Source organism: Salvelinus sp. IW2-2015, linkage group LG35 (genome assembly GCF_002910315.2).
Source record: "Salvelinus sp. IW2-2015 linkage group LG35, ASM291031v2, whole genome shotgun sequence".
Taxonomy (NCBI): domain Eukaryota; kingdom Metazoa; phylum Chordata; class Actinopteri; order Salmoniformes; family Salmonidae; genus Salvelinus; species Salvelinus sp. IW2-2015.
In genome coordinates, this window is record NC_036874.1 from 19154922 (window position 1) to 19178270 (window position 23349).

Here is a 23349-nt window from a genome sequence, read left to right on the forward strand (position 1 = left end):
GCTGTTCTTATACCGTGATGACGTAGTTTTAACGCGTCTGTTGGCCTATCACAGTAGAGGCGGGGCGTGGTTTAGACTTTGCCCCGCCTTTGCTTTGCGTCTCTTTTGTCCACATCTGGTTGCTGAGTAGATTAGATCCGTCTTGTGTCTGTCAATTCTACACTGAAACAGTTCCTAATATGGTATTGTCCAGTATTCTAAACTCCTGGTTGGTCTAGAGCAGGGGTGTCAAAGTCAAATGGACGGAGGGCCAAATAAAAAATTTAGCTACAAGCCGAGGGCCGGACTGTTCGAATGTTCATTGAAAATTTTTTAAATGACGCATATAGTCTAGTGAACCTAATTGAACCTACTGAAAACCTAACAAATATATTCCAATATGATCAGATAAATAAAGCAATATTTTCTTATGGCTCTGTCAGTAATCTTTAATTTTCAACAGACACAAAAGACAAATTTCCTTTATTATAAAAATCCCCATAACATGAACATTAAATGAAAGAAACCGGTATTCAAGCACCATCAGTAGCCTATATTTTCTATTTTAGCAAAAGTGGGCTAAATTTACTTCAAAGAAAAAAACAATAATAGCAATTTTCTATCATCCACTCAACTGAAATATTTTTAAAATATAATTGGATTGAAATACAATAAAATAAAGTGCAAAAATCTATTAATCAAAAACAACACTTTGTTTAAGGAGAAGTAACATGCAGTGAAAACAAATATTAAACTTTAACTTTTAAACTTGAACTGAGTAAAAACTCTAAATATGTGATTGCACAGTAATGTTCACTTGTTTGAGGTTGAGGGTGATACTTGGTGGTGTCCCATCTTTTCCACAAGTTCATCAATGTTCGGGGTAAGGCTCTGAGCTGAGGAAATCCTCAGAATTGAGTGGAGGTGTTCAGCAGTAAGTCGACTTCTGTGTGATGTTTTGTTCAGGTTCATCAAAGAAAACAGTTGTTCACACAGGTATGTGCTGCCAAACATAGACAACGTTTGAGCAGCCTGGATGCGCAGCTGGGGCATTGTGTCGGGAGGAAACGGGCGAACTCCGCAGCACCCACTGCCGCATATTTTTGCCCTCAGTGCATCATTGCATTGGAGGTCAATCAACTCCATTTGGAGGTTTGGTGGTGAGCTTTCCACGTCAACAGCAAATGGGTTACCGAGCAGTTCCAACCTGCTTTTTTGTGCTTCAAAGTCAGCAAATCGGCGTCGAAAGTCAGCGGCAAGCATACCTATTTTATCAGCCAACTGTGCGCTCGGGAACGCACTGGTAGAGAGCTTCTCTTTCATGGTCTGGCAGCTGGGAAAGTGGCTCAAATTTTCTTTCCGCATCTGCGTCTCCCACAGAGTCAGTTTGGTTTTAAATGCCTTCACTGTACTGTACATATCAGAGATGACATGATCCCGACCCTGCAGCTGCAAGTTCATTGCATTCAGATGACTCGTAATGTCACACAGAAAAGCCATTTCACACAGAAACATTTCGTCTCGGAGTTGTGTTGTGTCTTTCCCTTTGCTGTCCAAGAACAGACAAATCTCCTCACGAAGCTCGAACATCTTTGAAGCACCTTTCCCTGGCTTAGCCATCGCACCTCTGTGGATAAGGCAAATCACCATGCTCCGTTTCTAACTCCGTCAGAAATGCCTTGAACTGGCGGTGATTCAAACCTTTGGCTCTGATAAAGTTAACTGTGCGCGTGATGATGCTCATTACATGCTCCATTTTCAAGGCTTTACCGCACAACGCTTCCTGGTGTATGATACAATGATAAGCTGTCAGCTCACCTGTCGCGTTTGCCTTCTTTCCATCTTTTCCCGTATCTTCGCCACCAGTCCGCTCCTGTGTCCACACATCGCAGGTGCTCCGTCGGTTGTCAAACCCACGAGTTTTTCCCAAGGCAGCTCCATCTCATTTACACATCTTGACACCTCTTCATACAAATCATGCCCCGTAGTTGTGCCATGCATAGGACGTAAAGCCAAAAACTCCTCTGTCACGCTTAGGCTGGAGTCCACTCCGCGGATGAAAATTGACAACTGGGCAATGTCAGAAATGTCGGTGCTCTCATCCACAGCCAAGGAATATGCAATGAAATCTTTTCCCTTTTTCACAAGCTGCTCTTTTAGATTGATGGACAACTAGTCTACTCTCTCGGCAATGGTGTTTCTGCTCAGACTCACATTTAAAAAGAGTTGCCTTTTTTTCTGGGCAAACTGCGTCACCGTTGCATTGTGGGAAATGTAGTATTGGTGCGTGTAAAAGATCTGCGGGCTGCCGGCTTGCTGCGGTCTGCGGGCCGGTTCTAATAATAAATCAAGATCATCCCAGGGGCCGTAAAAAACCTTCTCGCGGGCCGGATGTGGCCCGCGGGCCTTGACTCTGACATATGTGGTCTAGAGAGATGCACCCCTCCCTTCTCCAGACTGTCCACAGCTTTTATGGCCTGTGTTGGTCAGTCCTTACACCTACACACACACCCCCCTCTGTATTGTTTGTGTGTGTGTGTAACAAAACAATATTCCTCTTCAACCAATATGCTAAACAGCCTATAGTGCATAAACATAAATCCTAACATTGGTGACCACTGTTCTAGTCTATATAGGCTATGGCCTATTATTATTATAAACTGGGTGATTTGAGCCCTGAATGCTGATTGGCTGACAGCTGTGGTATTTCAGACCGTATACCACGGGTATGACAAAGCATTTATTTTTACTGCTCTAATTAGGTTGGTAGCGGGATTATAACAGCAAATTATAATAGCAATAAGGCTTACCAACCAATTAGGTTGGTAAGCCCTGAGATGCAATAAGGCATATCAGGGCTTCGTGTTATGTGGCCAATATACCACGGCTAAGTATCCAGGTACTCCATGTTGCGCTGTGCCAAGAACAGCCCTTAGCCGTGGTATATTGGCCCTATACCACAACCCCTCGTACCTTATTGTGTGTATTAGCATACTGTTAGACTATTCTCTAAATGTACTTTTAGGGTGTTTTAATATGCAGCGTGTAACCTAATACAAAGCTGATCTACTTTGATTGGTCGCCGTGCCAGTGATTAACACTAGAAAAGCCTGGCTTCGTTGGACTCACCTTTCGGGCCAATGATGTGTCTTTTGAAAGTCAACATGCTAGCAGTCTAATGAACAGTGCATTCAGAATGTATTCAGACCATTCTGAATGCATGTATTTTTTTCCTTACGGCCTTTTTTTCCTTACAGCCTTTTTCTAAAATGTATTAAATTTTTTTTTCCCTCATCAATTTACACACAATACTCCATAATGACAAAGCAAAAACAGTTTTTTAGAAATTTTTGCAAACTTATAAAATAAAAAACAGAAATATTACATTTACAGCACTCTCAGCTGCCAATGTGAGAAAATCCACTGTATAGTCTGCCACGCTACGGGAGTCCTGACCTAGTTGGAGCAGCTTACGAGCTGCCTCTCTCCTGGACAACAGAGAATCAAACACTTTACGTACCTTCCGCCACAAATTCCTACAGACTGAGGCAAATGGTGGATTGCTGCTCCCACACTGCCGTAGCCCATGCAGGAGCCCAGACATCAGCGTTATCAAGTACGCTATCCTCGAGCAATCCGAGGGAAATGAAGAGGGCTGCAGCTCAAAGATGAGAGAACACTGGGAGAGAAACGCCCAGCAGGATCCTGGATCTCCAGCGTAGCGCTCCGGAGGAGGTAAGCGGGGTTCTCGGGAAGCCGGGGTAGATTTGGGAGAGGTGCCACTGGTAGCGGGGTAACTGACTACTGTAGTGGGTTACTGTAGTGGCGGGCTGCCTAACAAACAATCCGCGGAATTGCTCCAGCAATGTATGGAAGGCGCGGTCATGGCGTTCCGCCAAGGTCTGTAATCCTTCCATAAGACCTTGAAGTAACTCCTTGTGTCTTCCAATGGTGGTTCCTTGGGAGAAGACGGCGTTGTGGAGCTAGTCTGAGTCTGCTGGGTTAGTCGTGGCAGTACGTACTATCAGACCTCAGGATAAGACCCAGATGCAGACAGTTCAAATCACAGATGTTTATTAACAAAACAGGGGGCAGGCTGACGACAGGTCAAGGGTAGACAGGGGTCGGTAATCCAGGGCAGAGTCAGAAAGGTACAGAACGGCAGGCAGACTCGGGGTCAGGGCAGGCAGAGTGGTCAAAACCGGAAAACCTAGAAAAACAAGCGCTAGAGAGAAACAGGAGTACGGGAAATCACGCTGGTAGGCCAAACTGGCAACAGACAAACAGAAAACACAGGTATAAATGTTACAGGGGATGATGGGGAACATGAGCAACACCTGGAGGGTGGTGGAGACAAGCACAAGACAGGGGAAACAAATCAGGGTGTGACAAACTCGATGGATGGCAAATTCTGCTCTCCGTCCTATCAATACATTTAGTTCTGTCTTGCCCCCTGTTTTGACTTTGGAGAGATTAGTCGCTACCGAGACTGTTTGTTGAGAATGCTGTGACGTTGTTAACAACGTTTCCAATTCTGATATCTTCTTTAATTGTGATGTTTTCTGCCCAGATCCAAATGCAATTGCATTATTTTTAAACCCGTAAGAGTCTAAGCCCCGTCTAAGCCGGGGGAGGGGTTTTACTAAACTATATGAAAAACGTGTTGTGGTCTTACTGCTATTAGCCCATATAAACACATTGAATAACAGATTCACTACACAGAACAACAGATAGTCCCCCCCCCCCCCCCCAAGAAAAAAATCGAAAGAAAGTTTGTTCTGAAGTGTAAAAAGAAAGATCAGGAAACATTATATATATATTTTTTTTTACATGTACTGTATTTCAATTCTTATTTTGGTACTAAACAGTCTCCAAAGACAGTACCAGTCAAAAGTGCGACAGTACCAGTCAAAAGTTTGGATGCACCTACTCATTTCAGGGTTTTTCTTTATTTTTATATTTTCTTCATTTTTTTTCTCATTTTTTTTACTATTTTCTACATTGTAGAACAATAGTGAAGACATCAAAACTATGAAATAACACATATGGAAAATTGTAAAAAATGAAGATAACCCCTGGAATGAGTCGGTGTGTCCAAACTTTTGACTGGTACTGTACATATCCCAACCAGAAGCCATGGATTACAGGCAACATCCGCATCGAGCTGAAGGCTAGAGCTGCCGCTTTCAAGGAGCGGGAAACCAATCTGGAAAGGTATAAGAAATCCCGCTATGCCCTCAGACGAACCATCAAACAGGCAAAGCGTCAATAGAGGACTAAGATTGAATGCATGGTCACTTTACAAATTACTTCGACTAACCTGTACCCCTGCACATTGACTCGGTACCGGTACCCCCTGTATATAGCCTCTTTATTGTTATGTCATTTTCTTGAGTTACTTTAAAAATATATATATATTATTATTTTAGTTTATTTAGGAAATATTTTCTGAACTATATTTCCTGAACTGAATTGTTGGTTATGTAAGCATTACACGGTAAGGTCTACACCTGTTGTGTTCTGCGCATGTGACAAATACAAGTTGATTTGATTTGAACATCTTATTTACATAAGTATTCACAAACCCTGAGTCAATACTTTGTAGAAGCATCTTTGGCAGTGATTACAGCTGTGAGTCTTTCTGAGTAAGTCTCTAAGAATTTACCACACCTGGATTGAGCAACATCTGCCAATTATTATTTTCAAAATTCTTCAAGCTCTGTTATATTGGTTGTTGATTATTGCTAGCCAACCATTCTCAGGTATTGACAAAGATTTTTAATAAGTCAAAACTAACTCTGCCACTCAGGAACATTCACTGTGTCCTTGGTAAATAACTCCAGTCTAGATTTGGCCTTCTGTTTAAGGTTATTGTCCTGCTGAAAGGTGAATTAATCTGGAAAAGCAGACTGAACTAGGTTTTACTCTGGGATTTGGCCTATGCTTAGCTCCTTTATGTTTATTTTTTATCCTGAAAAACTCCTTAGTCTATGCCAATGACAAGCATACCCATAACATGATGCAGCCACAACCATGATAGAAAATATGAAGAGTGGTACTCGGTGAAGTGTTGTGTTGGATTTGCCCCAAACTTAACACTTTGTATTCAGGACATAAAGTGAATTTCTTTGCTAGTTTTTTGGCAGTTTTACTTTCGTGCCTTATGTCAAACAGGATGCATGTTTTGAAATATTATTATTCTCCACAGGCTTCCTTCTTTTCACTGTAATTTAGATTAGTATTGTGACTAACTACAATGTTGTTGATCCATCCTCTGTTTCCTCCTATCACAACCATTAAACTCTGTAACTGTTTTAAAGTCACAATTGGCCTCAAGGTGAAATCCCGGGGCTGTTTCCTTTCTCTCCAGCAACGGAGTTAGGAATGATGACTGTATCTTTGTAGTGACTGGGTGTATTGATAAACCATCCAAAGTGTAATTAATAACTTCACAATGCTGAAAGGGATATACAATGTCTGCTTTTTTATTTCTACCTTCTACCAGTAGGTGCCCTTCTTTGCGAGGCATTGGAAAACCTCCCTGGTCTTTGAGGTTAACTCTGTGTTTGAAATTCACTGCTCGACTAAGGGACCTTACAATTATCTGTATGTGTGGAGTGCAGAGACTATTATTGCACACAGAATGAGTCCATGCAACTAATTATGTGACTTGTTAAGCACGTTTTTACTCCTGAACTTATTTAGGCTTGCCATAACAAAGGGGTTGAATAGTTATTGACTCAAGACATTTCAGCTTTATATTTTTTATTCATTTGTAAAACGTTCTAAAAACATATTTCAACTTTAACATGGTGGGATATTGTGTAGGCCAGTGACACAAAATCTCAATTGAATCAATTTTAAATTCGGGCTGTAATGCAACAAAATGTGAAAAAGTCAAAGGGTGTGAACTTTCTGATGGTAGTGCTTGTGTAGGAGAATTTTCAAAAGTCACTTTATGGCACTCGGTTTCATTTCCCTGCCTCTGTGTCAATTCCAAGCTGTGTTGTTAATCTCTTCATATACAATATAAACAATTGATACTATTCTCACCCATCAGACTATTGTCAATGTTATCTTGTCTTTAGGCAAACTCTATTAAATCTAAATCAAATCAAATGCTCCGAATACAACAGCCTTACAGTGAAATGCTTACTTACAAGCCCTTAACCAACCATGTAGTTTTAAGAAAATACATTTAAAAAAGTAAGAGATAAGAATAACAAATAATTAAAGAGCAGCAGTAAATGTCACGAATCCCGCTTCCTGAGTCTGTGTTTGCCTGTGTTTCTGTCCTGGAGTGTGTTTCCGGTGTCCTGGAACGCACCCTGTCTGGTTGCCGGGCGAATTAGCTTGTTGGGAGATCGATGTTCACCCGCACCTGTATCCCATCAGTAATCTGCACACCTGTCCTGATCATCACCTCTCCCCTTCAAAAGCTCTGACCTGACATCCATTCCCTGCCGGATCGTTAGCCAAGAACACCATTCACCCGGAACCCATACCCCATCCCTGTCTGCTCGTCGCCAGTGTGTTGTTATCCATTGGATCTGCCTATCCACTCCCATCAACCCACCTCCGCTGTCCGCTCCTCCACCCGGAACTATCTACCTCCACGTTCTCATTGATTAATAAATACTCACCATCTTTTTACTCACCTTGTCCTGGTCTGCTTCTGGGTCCAATTCTGGTAAACCCTGACAGTAAATAACAATAGCGGGGCTATAAACAGGGGGTACCGGTACAGAGACAATGTGCATGTGCACCGGTGTCAAGGTAATTGAGGTAATATGTACATGTAGGTCGAGTTTTTAAAGTGACTATGCATAGATAATAACATGCATAGGTAATATATGTTTGAAATTAGTTTTCGATGTAGTTTAGATGTAGTTACGATGGGCCATCATCAGCTGCACAGGCCTGACAGGCAGGGGGGAAGAATGACATGTCACCTTAAAACGGCTTAAAACAAAAATTGTGTTTGAGAATGAATATTCTAACAATGATAGTGTGTTAGATAGACGTATTTAGGAAAAGCCAAGGATGGGGCAAATAACTTTAAAATGGCAGAGTAGTTTATGTGTGTGTGGGGGTGTCTCTAAATAATGACAATTCTCCGATTGTCACGACTTCTGCCGAAGTCGATGCCTCTCCTTGTTCGGGTGGTGCTTGGCGGTCGACGTCACCGGTCTTCTAGCCATCATTGATCCATTTTTCATTTTCCATTGGTTTTGTCTTGTCTGCCTACACACCTGGTTTCAATACCATTCATTACCTGTTGTGTATTTAACCCTCTGTTTCCCATCATGTCTTTGTCAGAGATTGTTTTATGTTCAGTTTCGTGTTTGTATTTGGTGCTCGACGGGTCATCGTGTTTCATTTGTATTTATGGTTTTGGAGTTATGTTTTGTTTTATTAAATTACTCAATTTTACCAAGTTTAATTCTCCTGCGCCTGACTTCCCTGCCACCTATAAACACGAATTGTGACACCTATTTGTTTAAAATGCAATGGTAAATATGTATAATGGAATTTTAATGTTTGTGCTTTTCTTATAACTAATTTCTGTGCTGTATTCCTGTTCTGTTCTATGAACCAAGTTCTGTGTTCATGCAAGTGGCTGACTGAACAAATCCTCACTATCAGAGGCTGCAATTTGGCAGTAAGCCCTTGTTTTGAGAACGAACAAAAGATATCTCAGTTTCAAGGTCTTAGAAAGAAGCCTGAGGTATTGGTCTGTCACATGTTATGAACCAGTATTGGTCTTTCACATGAATGAAACAAAATGGTAATGATTCATGAATTATGCTAAATCGTGCAAATATAACTTGTCTGTGTATAGCCGTATATAAGACAACTGCTGGGACTGCCCAGGCACAGCTCCTGATTGACATGTGTACTATGGTGCATTGAGTTGGTTGGAACCTCTCCAGCGCGCTGACAAATAAAGGATGATTAATTTAAGTTTGACTGAGTGTCCCTGTAAGAATTTCCACGACATACGTTTAATCGTGGTAAATGTTAAAATAAACTCTTCCAAATTAAACGAACACCCCCACCTCTATATGGCTGCAAAAACTCTCCCTGTCCATGGAGTGGATGAACATGCACAGGTAGCCTACTTTTTGAAGTGATTTGTTTGACAATCAGACGAAAAGATCATGACTGGTTGTGTTCATGCCAAATTAAAAGGTCATTTGTTTTTACAGTTAAATTAAGTCTTTATTATTAGGCCCTGCCTATAGTTTATTATGTGTAGGTCTAGTAGCATGTTAAATGCAAGAGTCATGGATTTACATAGCACTACAAGATTATTTGGTCTATAATGCCAAATCACGTTCGATGGGTTGTGGTTTGTGATCGATTACTGTAGGGTATAGGGTAGGCTTGTATTATAATTTAATGATGGTTTGAGTGCCCACATTTTGGACCTCATAGATTTTTGCCCGCCCTTCGACAGTGGATTTCTGCCGATGCCATTGGTTTAAAATCAAATTTTAAGTAGATAAATTGTATGAATGGGCGCGATGTATGACTTTGTGGCTGTGGTAACTAGTGACAACACAGTTTCATCATCCCACAATAAAAAGTCATTTGTTTTTTCATGTTTAGCACAACCAGAAAGAGGGAGCGGCCCAACTCGGAGGAAAAGCAGTCTCCCTTTCACCGAACAAGCAAAGGTTTTTGTATGAAGGTCAATTAGAGAGTGTTGAATTTGGTCCAAAAACATTTTTATGGTTTATTTGCTACGTGAGGTTTTTTGATCAAATATAAGTTTCGTAATGCTTAAGTTCTTATATAAGTAGGACAGGTGACAGCAACTTTGAGAGAAAAACACTATAAGGGAGTTGTCTCGAGATGGTTATGCATATTCACTGAATGATGCAGGTAGTGTAGCATCTCCCTCCATTGATACAGGTGGTTGACGTCAACAACCCTCATCGAATATTCAAAAATAGATTTACAATAATGAGATGTATTCACCAATCCAAAGAAAAGATGGGCGGGGGCTAGACAGCCCGCCGTGCCGCTTTGTGGACAACGATTCCCAGTGTTAGGGAGAGAGATTATATTGTCAGTATATCTATAATCTTTGGCACAACTTCTTTACCTGCGTCAAAACCGTGATGTATCATGGGTAAATTGTGACTGACTGACCTACAAATAATATTGAGTATTTATTTAGGATGCAAGGTCATTTGTATATCAGTCAGTCTCGACTCGATTTTATAGTGGGTTGCAATGTCGAACATGACAAAAGTCAAGGCGGGAGTTCGATTAATCTCGCTCAGGCGCCCGTGTAGGCGTGTTTTGCACCGGCTGAAAGTTGATTGCTGCCTCCCGCATTTGAGTCGGGTGCCCGCTCTGTCCGACGGCGAAGTCGGCTCAAAATAAAAGTGATGTAATAAGCACGTGTAGTAATGAGTAGGATTCTGTGTTTTCCCATGCAAAAGTGATTGATTTTGTTAAAAATACTTTATCTGCCTTCCCAATAAAACACATATAAAACATTTATTTTATGGAAAAGATATGCTGGACGATGCCATGCTGTCTTGATGATAATATGACCGAGCGGCGCAGATTACTGTTCGATTTGAGAAGGGCGCTACTCCCTTCTCGCATTCGCCAGACGACGTGACGGACACGTCAACGCGGGCCAGCGTAAAATAACTCCCTCAAGTATTCAGGGTCGATGTAGGGCGATTGGACAAGAGGCTGAAATCCACTGACACCACCCACTGTTTCAACCAATCACAGCCCCTTTCGACTAAAAAGGGAATCTGTCATCATTCTCTTCTTCCTGTTCAGAATACTCACAACAGCAATGGCGGCTGCTGCACGGTTTCTGCTCAGAGGTGCAGGCTCGAAAGCCTCCATCGCGAATGTAAATATCGGTGATCAGAGCTTGTTTGGGATCACTCTGCTGAGGTTATCCCCGAATTGCTCATCCCAAACAAAAACACAAAGAAGGAATGCTGCGCACTTCACCTACCACCCTGACCCTGTCCCCACAGAGTATGGTAAGTGAATGCCCTTGCATTCTCAAATAATTTGTCATACTGACAACAATCTTTGCTGAAAAGGTAAAGATCATTTGAAAATATCTTCAATTCGTGATCTGTACATTTTAGCTTTCTAACTAACATGAAAAAATTAGCTAGCTAGTTAACGTTATTCCAACTGCATTCATGCTTTGCTTTTTCTGTTTGAATATTTTTCTATTTGTATTTTTTTTGTCATGCTTAGCTTTTTTTATTCTGTTGTTGGCAGGTTGCATGCCCAGACTTTTGTTTGGCAGATGTAGACGGCTGTCACATGAGTCTTTCTAGGGCAGCGGTCCCCAACCTTCTTTGCACCATGGACAGGTCTCATATAGACTATATATATATTTTTTTTTGGGGGGTGGGTCACGACACAACAGGAATATCAATTAGGCCTATACGTTTAGTATAGCCGCTTTTTCATAACATTTTAGTTTAATAGGTCTAATGTGACGATATTATAAAAACATAATGTGCATATTTTTCTCTAATGACCATATAATAAAAACATTACAACTCACCATGTTGCTGAATCAGTGGGTGCCCTGAGTTTGTTTCGCGGCAACAAGACCGTCCCATCTAGGGGTGATGGGAGACAGTGACACCTGAAGGGTGTTCCTTATGTCCAGCCTTCTCCGTAATTGTAAGATGGCGCTGGAGAAGAAGGAAGATGTTTCAAGTGGCCCCAACTGATTTTTATTTTGTTCAATTATTTGCGTTGTTTGTTACTTATTTTTTTAAACGTATTTTGTACATATTGTTGCTGCTACCGTCTCTATGACCGAAAAATAACTTCTGGAAATCAGGACTGCGATTACTCACCACGGACTTGCAGAATCCTTTTTTTGTCTATAACGAGTCTGACGAGGCCGACGTGAACGATATACTGCTTTCTCAGGAACAGGCCCAGATCCCCGTGATTTGCGTGAAGAGGTGGCAGAGAAAAAAGGGTCCCGAAGGCAGGCTGCCTTCTGAGAATTCGTAGGCGATTGAATAAACCTCCATTTCCTTCCATCCTGCTAGCAAATGTGCAATCTTTGGACTATAAAATACAGTTGAAGTCGGAAGTTTACTTACACTTAGGTTGGAGTCATTAAAACTCGTTTTTCAACCACACCACACATTTCTTGTTGACAACTATAGTTTTGGCAAGTTGGTTAGGACATCTACTTTGTGCATGACACAAGTAATTTTTCCAACAATTGTTTACAGACAGATTGTTTCACTTATAATTCACTGTATCATAATTCCAGTGGGTCAGAAGTTTACCTCCACTAAGTTGACTGTGCCTTTTAAACGCCATAGAAAATCCAGAAAATGATGTCATGGCTTTAAAGCTTCTGATAGGGTAATTGACATAATTTGAGTCAATTGGAGGTGTACGTGGATGTATTTCAAGGCCTACCTTCAAACTCAGTGTCTCTTTGCTTGACATCATGGGAAAATGAAAAGAAAGCAGCCAAGACCTCAGGAAAATAAATTGTAGACCTTCACAAGTCTGGTTCATCCTTGGGAGCAATTTCAAAAAACCTGAAGGTACCTCGTAAATCTGTACAAACAATAGTACGCAAGTTAAACACCATGGGACCATGCAGCCGTCATACCGCTCAGGAAGGAGACGAGTTCTTTCTCCTAGAGATGAACGTATTTTGGTGCAAAAAGTGCAAATCAATCTCAGAGCAACAGCAAAGGACCTTGTGAAGACGCTGGAGGAAACAGATACAGAAGTATCTATATCCACAGTAAAACTAGTCATATATCGACATAACCTGAAAGGCCGCTCAGCAGGGAAGAAGCCACTGCTCCAAAACCGCCATAAAAAAGCCAGAATACAGTTTGCAACTGCACATGGGGACAAAGATCGTACTTTTTGGAGAAATGTCCTCTGGTCTGATGAAACAATGACCATCGTTATGTTTGGAGAAAAAAGGGGGAGACTTGCAAGCTGAAGAATACCATCCCAACTGTGAAGCACGGGGGTGGCAGCATCATGTTGTGGGGGTGCTTTGCTGCAGGAGGGACTGGTGCACTTCACAAAATAGATGGCATCATGAGGTAGGGAAGTTATGTGGATATATTGAAGCAACATCAAGACATCAGGATGTTAATGCTTGGTTGCAAATGGGTCTTCCAAATAGACAATGACCCCAAGAATACTTCTCAAGTTTTGGAAAAATGGCTTAAGGACAACAAAGTCAAGGTATTGGAGTGGCCATCACAAAGCCCTGACCTCAATTCTATAGAAAATTTGTGGGCAGAACTGAAAAAACGTATGTGAGCAAGGAGGCCTACAAACCTGACTCAGTTACACCAGCTCTGTCAGGAGGAATGGGCCAAAATTCACCCAACTTATTGTGGGAAGCTTGTGGAAGGCTACCCGACAGATTTGACCCAAGTTAAACAAGTTAAAGGCAATGATACCAAATACTAATTGAGTGTATGTAAACTTCTGACCCACTGGGAATGTGATGAAAGAAATCAAATCTGAAATAAATCATTCTCTACTATTATTCTGACATTTCACATTCTTAAAATAAAGTGGTGATCCTATCTGACCTAAGACAAGGAATTATTTTTAGGATTAAATGTCAGGAATTGTGAAAAACGGAGTTAATGTATGTAAACTTCCGATTTCAACTGTAGCTTTACATTATATGACCTACGCGGAAGATTAATCTACCAACGGGACATTCAAAACTGTAATATCTTATGCTTCACGGAGACGTGGCTGAGCGACGACACTATCAACATAAAGCTGGCTGGTTATACGCTGCACCGGCAGGATAGAAGAGCGGCGTCTGGTAGGACAAGGGGCGGCAGACTATGTATTTTTGTAAATAACACCTGGTGCACGATATCTAAGGAAGTCTCGAGCTATTGCTCGCCTGTGGAGAGTATTTCATGATATGCTGTAGACCACACTATCTACCTAGAGAGTTTTCATCTGTATTTTTCGTAGATGTTTACATACCACCACAGTCAGACGCTGGCACTAAGACAGCATTGAATGAGCTGTATTCCGCCATAAGCTAACAAGAAAACGCTCACCCAGAGGCGGCGCTCCTAGTAGCCGGGGACTTGAATGCAGGGTATCTTAACTCCGTTTGACCAAATTTCTATCAGCATGTTAAATGTGCAACCAGAGGGAAAAGAACTCTGGACCACCTTCACTCCACACACAGAGACGCATACAAAGCTCTCCCTCGACCTCCATTTGGCATATCTGACAATAGTTCTATCCTCCTGATTCCTGCTTACAAGCGAAAATTAAAGCAGGAAGCGCCAGTGACAAGATCAATAAAAAAGTGGTCAGATGAAGCAGATGCTAAGCTACAGGACTGTTTTGCTAGCACAGACTGGAATATGTTCCGGTATTCCTCCGATGGCATTGAGGAGTACACCACATCAGTCATTGGCTTCATCAATAAGTGTATCGATCACGTCGTCCCCACAGTGACCGTACGTACATACCCCAACGAGAAGCCATGGATTACAGGCAACATCTCCGACGAACCATCAAACAGGCAAAGCGTCAATACAGGACTAAGATCGAATCGTACTGCACTGGCTCTGACGCTCGTCGGATGTGGCAGGGCTTGCAAACCAGGGCTTGCAAACGGTGTCAGAGGAAGGCCCTAAAAATTGTCAAAGACTCCAGCCACCCTAGTCATAGACTGTTCTCTCTGCTACCGCACGGCAAGCAGTACAGGAGCGCCAATTCTAGGTCCAAGAGGCTTCAAAACAGCTTTTACACCAAGCCATAAGACTCCTTAACAGCTAATCAAATGGCTACCCAGACTATTTGCATTGTCCCCTCTTACACCGCTGCTACTCGCTGTTGTTATCATCTATGCATAGTCACTTTAATAACTCTACCTACATGTACATTTTACCTCAACTAACCGGTGCCCCAGCACATTGACTTTGTACCAGTACCCCCCCCCCCCCTTGTATATAGTCTCGCTATTGTTGTTTTACTGCTGCTCTTTAATTACTTGTTACTTTTATTTCTTATCCATATTTTTTTCAAACTACATTGTTGTTTAGGGGCTCGTAAGTATGCATTTCACTGTAAGGTCTACACCTGTTGTATTCGGCGCATGTGACTAATAATATTTGATTTGATTTGAATTTCGTTTTTGTTGCCGTCATTGTGGAAAACCCAGCTTCGCAGAGATAGGATGTTGGAAAATGGAAGCAACGTTTTCAGTGCTTTTGTGGCTATCTCAGGATATACAGCCTTGATTTTAATCCAGAAGGTCGGCAGAGATGAAGTTATCTCGAACATACTTTTTAAGGCCACGGTCATTTGCAACCTCGAGTTGATCTTCTTCCTTACCGGACATGGACGATTCACAAATGGGTTGGGAAGTAACACTCGAACGCCGTTGACAGCGAAGCTATGTGAAGGCGCACCAGCTGGGAGAAAGACGGCCCAGTCTCCGTCACTCCCAAAATCCCTGCTAATGTTTGGAACATGTCAAATATGCCCCTGCCCACTCGCCGTCCCCAAACTTCCAGTTTGGCTTTGAATGCAACTTAATGACTTTATCTGCCAACTTAATGACAGGTGTCATTCTCCCCTGAAGTGACAGATTGAGTTTGTTGAGCAGGTTGAATATGTCGCGCAATATGACCCATTCCTCGTCATTGAAATGTGCTGCCAGTAGTAACTTTTTTTTCTGAAAGAAATCTCTGCAGGGGCTCTCGTAACTCAAACACTCTGGCAAGCGGTGTCCCCCTGGATAGCCATCTGACTTCTGTGTATAAGAGGAGGCCGTTTGTGCTCTGCGTCCATTTCCTCACAAAGCTGCCCAAACAGACGCGAGTTAAGGGCGTGTGCTTTGACGTGATTGATAACTTTAATAACATCATTCAATACCATGTTAAATTCAGGTGACATTTTTCAGCTAGCCAGCTCTGTGAATGACACAGTGCGTAGACTCACATTCAGGTGCAACCTCTTTAACCCGGGTAGTGAAACCAGACAGCCACCCAGTCATGGCAGCAGCCCCATCCGTGCATACGCCAACACAGAACGACCAATCCAATGTTCCTAACATGTAATCATCCAAAGACTTGAATAGTTCTGCGGCCGTTGTGTTAGTCGGCAGGGACAGCGCACACAACATATCCTCATGCACATCATCCTGAGATATATATCGCACATGAACAGGCAGTATTGCCTTGTTGTCCTAATCGGTAGATTCGTCAACCTGGATTGCATACCACGGTGACTCGTTAAGCCTCTAAACAATTGTGCCTCAACGTCCTCCGCTATTTCATTAATTAGCCAACTGACGGTGATAGCCGAAAGAGGAACCTTTGCTGTCTTTTTAGCCGCAGCCTCTCCTAAGAGTTCACGGCAAATGTCCTTAGCGGCAGGTAGAATCAACTCCTCGCCAGTAGTGAAAGGCTTCTTGGCCTTAGCAATACGGCTAGCCACTAAGTATGACGCTCTCAGTGCAGCCACGTTTGTTGATGCGGTGGCTTTCAAGACTTGCTGCTGTCCTTGTTCACGTTTTCAGGTTTGTCTTTCAGTGCCGGGTGCTTAGATTTGCTTTGCCGAAGCAGTTTTGATCTAACGAGGCAATGAAGCCCTAACTCCACATACTACGCACAGGGAACTTGGAGCATTCAAGTCACCTGTCGCAATAAAGCCATATTTTAGGTTGGACTCATCATATTTAATATTGAATAAGGCTTAATTTTTCTTTTTTGCATTCTCGGGCTCTGCTGTCTCTGCATTATCGACATCGTCGTTGGGCCCTTATCGCTCTTACCCCTTCAGAAGAAGCTCTACAGCGACGGTTGTTTTTATTCATGTCAGCTAACGTAGCTAGCTAGTACAAAGTTGGCGGGCAACACAGACCATGATGCACTCGCGCATTACTCAAGTTCAAAATCTGTAAACTCTTGTGGGTGTGACAGAGATATTAGAGTGGTGAGAAAAGGACCAAGAGATTGCACCAAAGTCAATGTAATTACTGCACAAATGGCCTATAATTGTATACAATTATTTTATTTTACAGATTTTAAATAAATAAGTAATGATTTATCCTTTGTGTGGCCCGGTAGCGAATGGGCTGCGTCCCGGTGGTTGGGGACCGCTGTTCTAGGGTACCAGTGAGCATTTCTTGTCGTGGACAGCTGTTTGGAGCTGTTGCAAACTTTCTAACAAAGTAATTCAAAATGTACTTTTTTTTTTTTTTCATGTGAATACATATAATGGGGGAACATAGATATATTCAGTACAGCTAATTATTAATGAGTTGAATCAACACCTTTCTCGTGCTTGGAGTCTTCACAGATTTGGCTAAAACGCAACCTTTCTTTCCTACGTTTATGATACTGTTTGTTGTTATCATCTACTAAGCATTTAATAATTGACTTATACATTGACATTGATCCTGTGAATTTCCTGGATATTGCTGTGACTCACTTTTGTATGGAGACCTCAGAAGTGTGCTGTAACCTCGTAACATTTCGTAGCTCCCTATGTTACGGTGCGAACAGTTCATGGGCACACATCAAAATAATGTATGTGATTGCAAAAAATTCAATGCTTCAAACATAAAGACGTACTTTAATATGATTAAACAAATCGATACTGTCATTAACAGGGTTTTTCAATAATTCTGCGTAATAGTTTTCTGTAAAATGGAATAGAATCAGCTTGATCCCCTCTGTCGAAGACGCTTGGACCTTCTTTTTTTAAATTTTCAGTGGTATTGTTAACAAACACGCCCCCATAAAGAAAATGAGAATTAAAAACCGGTTCAGCCACTGGTTCGACCATGATGTTGCTGAGTTACTCCACCTCAAGAATTGCATTTGGCGAAAGCCTCGGCACACGCATACTCAGGCTGACTGGCTCTCGTTCAGGCAAATGAGAAATAAGTGCACTCAGGCTATCCGGAAGGCCAAAGTTAGTTACTTTAAGGAGCAGTTCTCTCTCTGTGGGTCTAACCCCAAGAAGTTCTGGAAAATGGTTAAAGACCTGGAGAATAAACCCTCCTCACAGCTGCCCATGTCTCTTAATGTTGATGATGTGGTTGTTACTGACAAGAAGCACAATGCCTCAAGTGTCGTGCTGTAGGTCCACCACACACCGCAGTGGAGAAGGTGAAAAGCTTTAAGTTCCTTGGCGTACACATCACTGACAATCTGAAATGGTCCTCCCACACAGACAGTGTGGTTAAGAAGGCGCAGCAGCTCCTCTTCGACCTCAGGAGGCTGAAGAAATTTGGCTTGTCCCCTACGACCCTCACAAACTTTTACAGATACACAATTTAAAGCATCCTGTCGGGCTGTATCACCGCCTGGTACGGCAACTGCACCGCCCGCAACCGTAGTGCTCTCCATATATACATTTTTCTGCATAGGTTATCTAAGCATTCAATTGTCATTTTAATTAATGATGCACATGGATTATTTTACAACATTTTATGCCTTAGGAGTTTAGTACAACTGCCACACTGGTGTATACTGTATATACTAAACAAAAATATAAACGCAATTTCAAAGATTTTACTGACTTACAGTTCATATAAGGAAATCAGTCAATTGAAATAAATGCATTAGGCCCAAAACTATGGATTTCACATGACTGGGCAGGGGTGCTGCCATGGGTGGGCCTTGGAGGGCATAGGCCCACCCACCTGTCAGCCAGACCCACCCACTGGGGAGCCAGGCCCAGCCAATCAGAATTAGTTTCCCCCCACAAAAGGGCTTCATTACAGACATAAATACGCCTCAGCACCCCCCACAGCCCCTCCGATGATCCCGCAGGTGAAGAAGCCGGGTGTGAAGGTCCTGGGCTGGCGTGGGTACATGTGGTCTGCGTTTGTGAGGCCGGTGGACAGCTCAGGTGGACATTCCTGCAGTCAGCATGCCAATTGCACGCTCCCTCAAAACTTGAGACATCTGTGGCAATGTGCTGTCACAAAACTGCACATTTTTAAGTGGATTTTTATTGTACCCAGCGCAAGTTGCAATTGTGTAATGATCATGCTGTGTATATGCCACTCCTGGCAGGTGGATGGATTATCTTGGCAAAGGAGAAATGCTCTGTAACAGGGACGTAAAACACATTACTGCACAACATTTGAGATTTCTTTCCATATGCTTTTTGTGCATATGGAWTTTTTTTTTCTTTTTTTCTTTTCTTCCAACTAACTAAAAACAGATTTTGCTCAATGTAGTATCAGCTATCTGTATCTTCCTGACTGGTGGTTCTTAAAAAATAAATAAAATACATAAATAAATATATGCTTCTCTACATTTCTGCTGAAGTCTGGGTAAAAGATTGAACGGAATATATCCTGGATGTCACAAGACTGTTAACCCACTTAGCTAAAGCCCATAGGGATGAGGTGAGGAAGTTAATGTAAAGGATGACACACTGCTTGCTTATCGAGTACCGCTTCCCCCCTAATTCCGCTTATATCGAAAGTTGAACTCGGGACCTCTGCCTCAAACCCATGTGACTGCCCATACAATAAAATATACAAAGCATTTGAAGCGTTCCATCCCATCAGGCTATTAACCTTTACCTGCAATCAGGGTCACACGGAGTGTTTCTTGGTAGTCTTAAACAGATCTACTTTGAAACAAAAGTATACACCTCACACACAAAAGGCCTTCTTCAAAGGGGCGACGCTTCAGGCTGAGGAGTGAGTTTCACAAATCCCCACCTGCTACACTAATACAAGTCTTCAAGATCCAGCAAGGTTACTCATCAAAAGAATGTGGTTTGGTGACCCATGCTTATGTGATGAGAACCCTGCCTGAGACCTGAAGACGTGTTAGTTTGACATGTTAATTAAGGTGTCCGCATGCCACCCAGCCGAAACAGTTTGTGCATATACTATATTATGACGACATTTTCTTGCTTTTGTTCATTTTTCAGCTGTTTGAGGACACTGTTTTTTTTCTAGAGGCAAGTCGAAGTCTACGTCCCTTAATCAGGTGATTGGTCAACAGTAGGGATTCTTCAATAAAGTTTTTGGGACGACTCGTTTTCATGCACATTTTTTCATTGAGAAATACTGCACCAAACATAACGTAAAATTGCGTGACTAAGATCTCCTTTGCAAAAACATCAAAATGAATGACATATCTTGTGTTAGAATTCTGACTATTTGAGGAAGTGCATACTGGTTACGGCGTCTCAAAATGGACAAACTGCACTATTGCGCTTTTTTTATTTTTTTTATTCAAGAAATTCAAGCAACAATTTTTTTCATTTTTTTTTGCCCTTTTTCTCCGTGATTTTGTGGTATCCAATTGGTAGTTAGTCTTGTCACATTGCTGCAACTCCCCAACGGACTCGGGAGATGCGAAGGTCGAGAGCCATGCGTCCTCCGAAATATGACCCTGCCTGCTTAACCCTTAACCCACACTGCTTGCTTAACCCAGAAGCCAGCCACACCAATGTGTCGGAGGAAACACTGTCCAAATGACGACCAAAGTCAGCTTGCAGGCGCTCAGCCCACCACAAGGAGTCGCTAGAGCACGACGAGACAAGGAAATCCCGTCCGGCCAAACCCTCCCCTAACCCGGATGACACTGGGCCAATTGGGCGCCCGCCTCATGGGTCTCCCGGTCACGGCAGGCTGTAACACAGCCTGGGATCGAACCCGAGGCTGTAGTGACTGCTCAGCACTGCAATGCAGTGCCTTAGACCGCTGCGCCACTCGTAAGGCCAAGCAAAGGTATTTTAAGGGAGTATTCGAGCACACTTGTTCGGTTTGGCTAGCCGCCAGCCAAACTGAAGCATGCTGACTACTTTAGTTTCATGTCTCTGGCAAGGGTACTTGTCGATTCCCTGAGCTGACGAGGTAAAAATCTGTCATTCTGCCCCTGAACAAGGCAGTTAACCCACTGTTCCTCGGTAGGCTGTCATTGTAAATAAGAATTTGTTCTTAACTAACGTGCCTAGTTAAATAAAGGTGAAATGTTTTTTCAAAAAACACGACTGACTGGGTTAAGACTTTGTTAGCCTGCGGAGCTAAGGCCTAGGCATTGGTTCTGTGACTTGCGACGCTTGCGTGATGAGTAACTGGTTAGAGACCTGCAAAGTGACATTGTGTGGTGCATAGGAGACCTGGGTTAAAACCCCCTCAGTCAAACTAATGTCTTCAGGTTGAAGGCAATAATGTTGCTCATCACGTGCATAGATCACTAATCCGCCTCTGTTGCAGTCTCATTGGGGTACACAGAACCTTCTGCTTCTGTTTGCCATAGAAAGTGTTGTTGTGCAGTAGGCTTGAGTTTGAACCCAGTCAGTCATGTCCAAAATGATTGGCACCCTTGATAAAGATGAGCAAAATGTTTTATAGAAAATAAAGAATACAAATCCTGTGCTTTATTGTATGCAAAAAAAAATACGAAATGTATATTTTATACAAAAACAATTGCTCAGAGAAAGAGATTTTGTTTAACAAGTAACAATATTTTTTCTAAAAAAGATATGGGTCAAAATGATTTGCTCCCCAGTTTTTTATAAAAAAATAAAATAAATAATAATATACCTTTCAATACCTCACCTTGTGAGGATAATGACACTGAGCCTTTTTCTAAAATATTTTATGAGACTGGAGAACTCCATACATAATATTTCCAGATCCTTGATATTCTGACATGGCCATTGCAAAATGTAGATTCTTGTGGTCAATTAACAATTTCTTTGGATTTTGGATCACTTGCTGGAAGATCCACCTCAGATCTAGTTTCAGCCTCCTTGCAGAGGCAACCAGGTTTTTTGGCAAAAATACCAGGGTACTAGGTAAAGTTCATGATGCTGTTGACCTTAACAAGGGCCCCAGGACCAGTGGAAGTAAAATGGCCCCATTTTAAAATCAGATCCACCACCATACTTTACAGGAAATATAAGGTTATTTTCAACTTATATATCCTTATTTTGACACCTGGTGTACGTGGCCAAAAAGCTATATTATCATGTCATCCAACAAATGTAAATGCCTAGCGTTTCATAAACGGCATTGGCACTTGGATTGGAACTGGTGCTATGGTCAGATGACATGAGAAATTGTTATGGGGCCAAATAGCATTTCTTAACAATTTACATTTAAAACATTAACGTGTGTGTGTACGCGCATATATCTGTTACACATACATGTCAGTACATACACATAACAAGTAGGTCACATGGGGGAGAGGTGTTGTGCCGTGAGGTGTTGCTTTATTTTGTTTTTAGACCAGGTTTGCTGTTCACTTGCGCTATATAAGATGAAGGGAGTTTCATGCATTCATGGCTCTGTATAATACCGTACGTTTCCGTGAATTTGTTCTGGACCTGGGGACCGCGAAAAGACCCTTGGTGGCATGTCTGGTGGGGTAAGTGTGAGTGCTGTGTGTAAGTTGACTATGCAAACAATTTTTGGAATTTCCAACACAGTGTTTCTCATAATAACAAGAAGTGACGTGGTCAGTCTTTCCTCAACTCTTAGCCAAGCGAGACTGGCATGCAGAGTATTAATATTAGCCCTCTGATTACAATGAAGCGCTAGACATGCGGCTCTGTTTTGAGCCAGCTGCAGCTTAACTAGGTCTTTCTTTGCAGCACTTGACCATATGACTGGACAATAATAATAATAATGAGATAAAACTAGAGCGTGCAGGAATTGCATTGTGGAGTGTGGTGTCAAAAAAGCGGAGCATCTCTTTATTATTGGACAGACCTCTCCCTATCTTCACAACCTTTGAATCTGTTTTGACCATGACAGCTTACAATCTAAGGTAACGCCAAATCATTCATTCATGATGCTGCCACCCCCGTGCTTCACGGTTGGGATGGTGTTTTTCGGCTTGCAAGCATCCCCCTTTTTCCTCCAAACATAATGATATTCATTATGGCCAAACGGTTCTATTTTTGTTTCATCAGACCAAAGGACATTTCTCCAAAAAGTATGATATTTCTTCATGTGCAGTTGCAAACCGTAGTCTGGCTTTTTTAATGGTGGTTTTGGAGCAGTGGCTTCTTCCTTGCTGAGCGGCCTTTCAGGTTGTCGATATAGGACTCGTTTAGCTGTGGATAAAGATACTTTTGTACCTGTTTCCTCCAGCATCTTCACAAGGTCCTTTGCTGCTGTTCTGGGATTTTTTTGCACAAAAGTACGTTCATCTCTAGGAGACAGAACGCGTCTCCTTCCTGAGCGGTATGACGGCTGCGTGGTCCAATGGTGTTTATACTTGCATACTATTGTTTGTACAGATGAACTTGGTACCTTCAGGTTGCTCTCAAGGTTGAACCAGACTTGTGAAGGTCTACAATTGTTTTCCTGAGGTCTTGGCTGATTTCTTT

The 23349-nt window shown here is 42.2% G+C and overlaps 1 protein-coding gene across 1 annotated transcript in view; it reads left to right on the forward strand.

Annotated features, from left to right (window-relative positions):
* The first annotated feature begins 10774 nt into the window (after nt 1-10774).
* Nucleotides 10775-23349, forward strand: part of LOC111959008 (2-oxoisovalerate dehydrogenase subunit beta, mitochondrial) — an 88577-nt gene continuing 76002 nt past the window's right edge. The window contains exon 1 of the mRNA XM_023980404.2: nt 10775-11000. Within this exon, the coding sequence (XP_023836172.1) occupies nt 10805-11000 (196 nt within the window). The 5' untranslated portion in view covers nt 10775-10804. The remainder of the gene's footprint in view (nt 11001-23349) is intronic.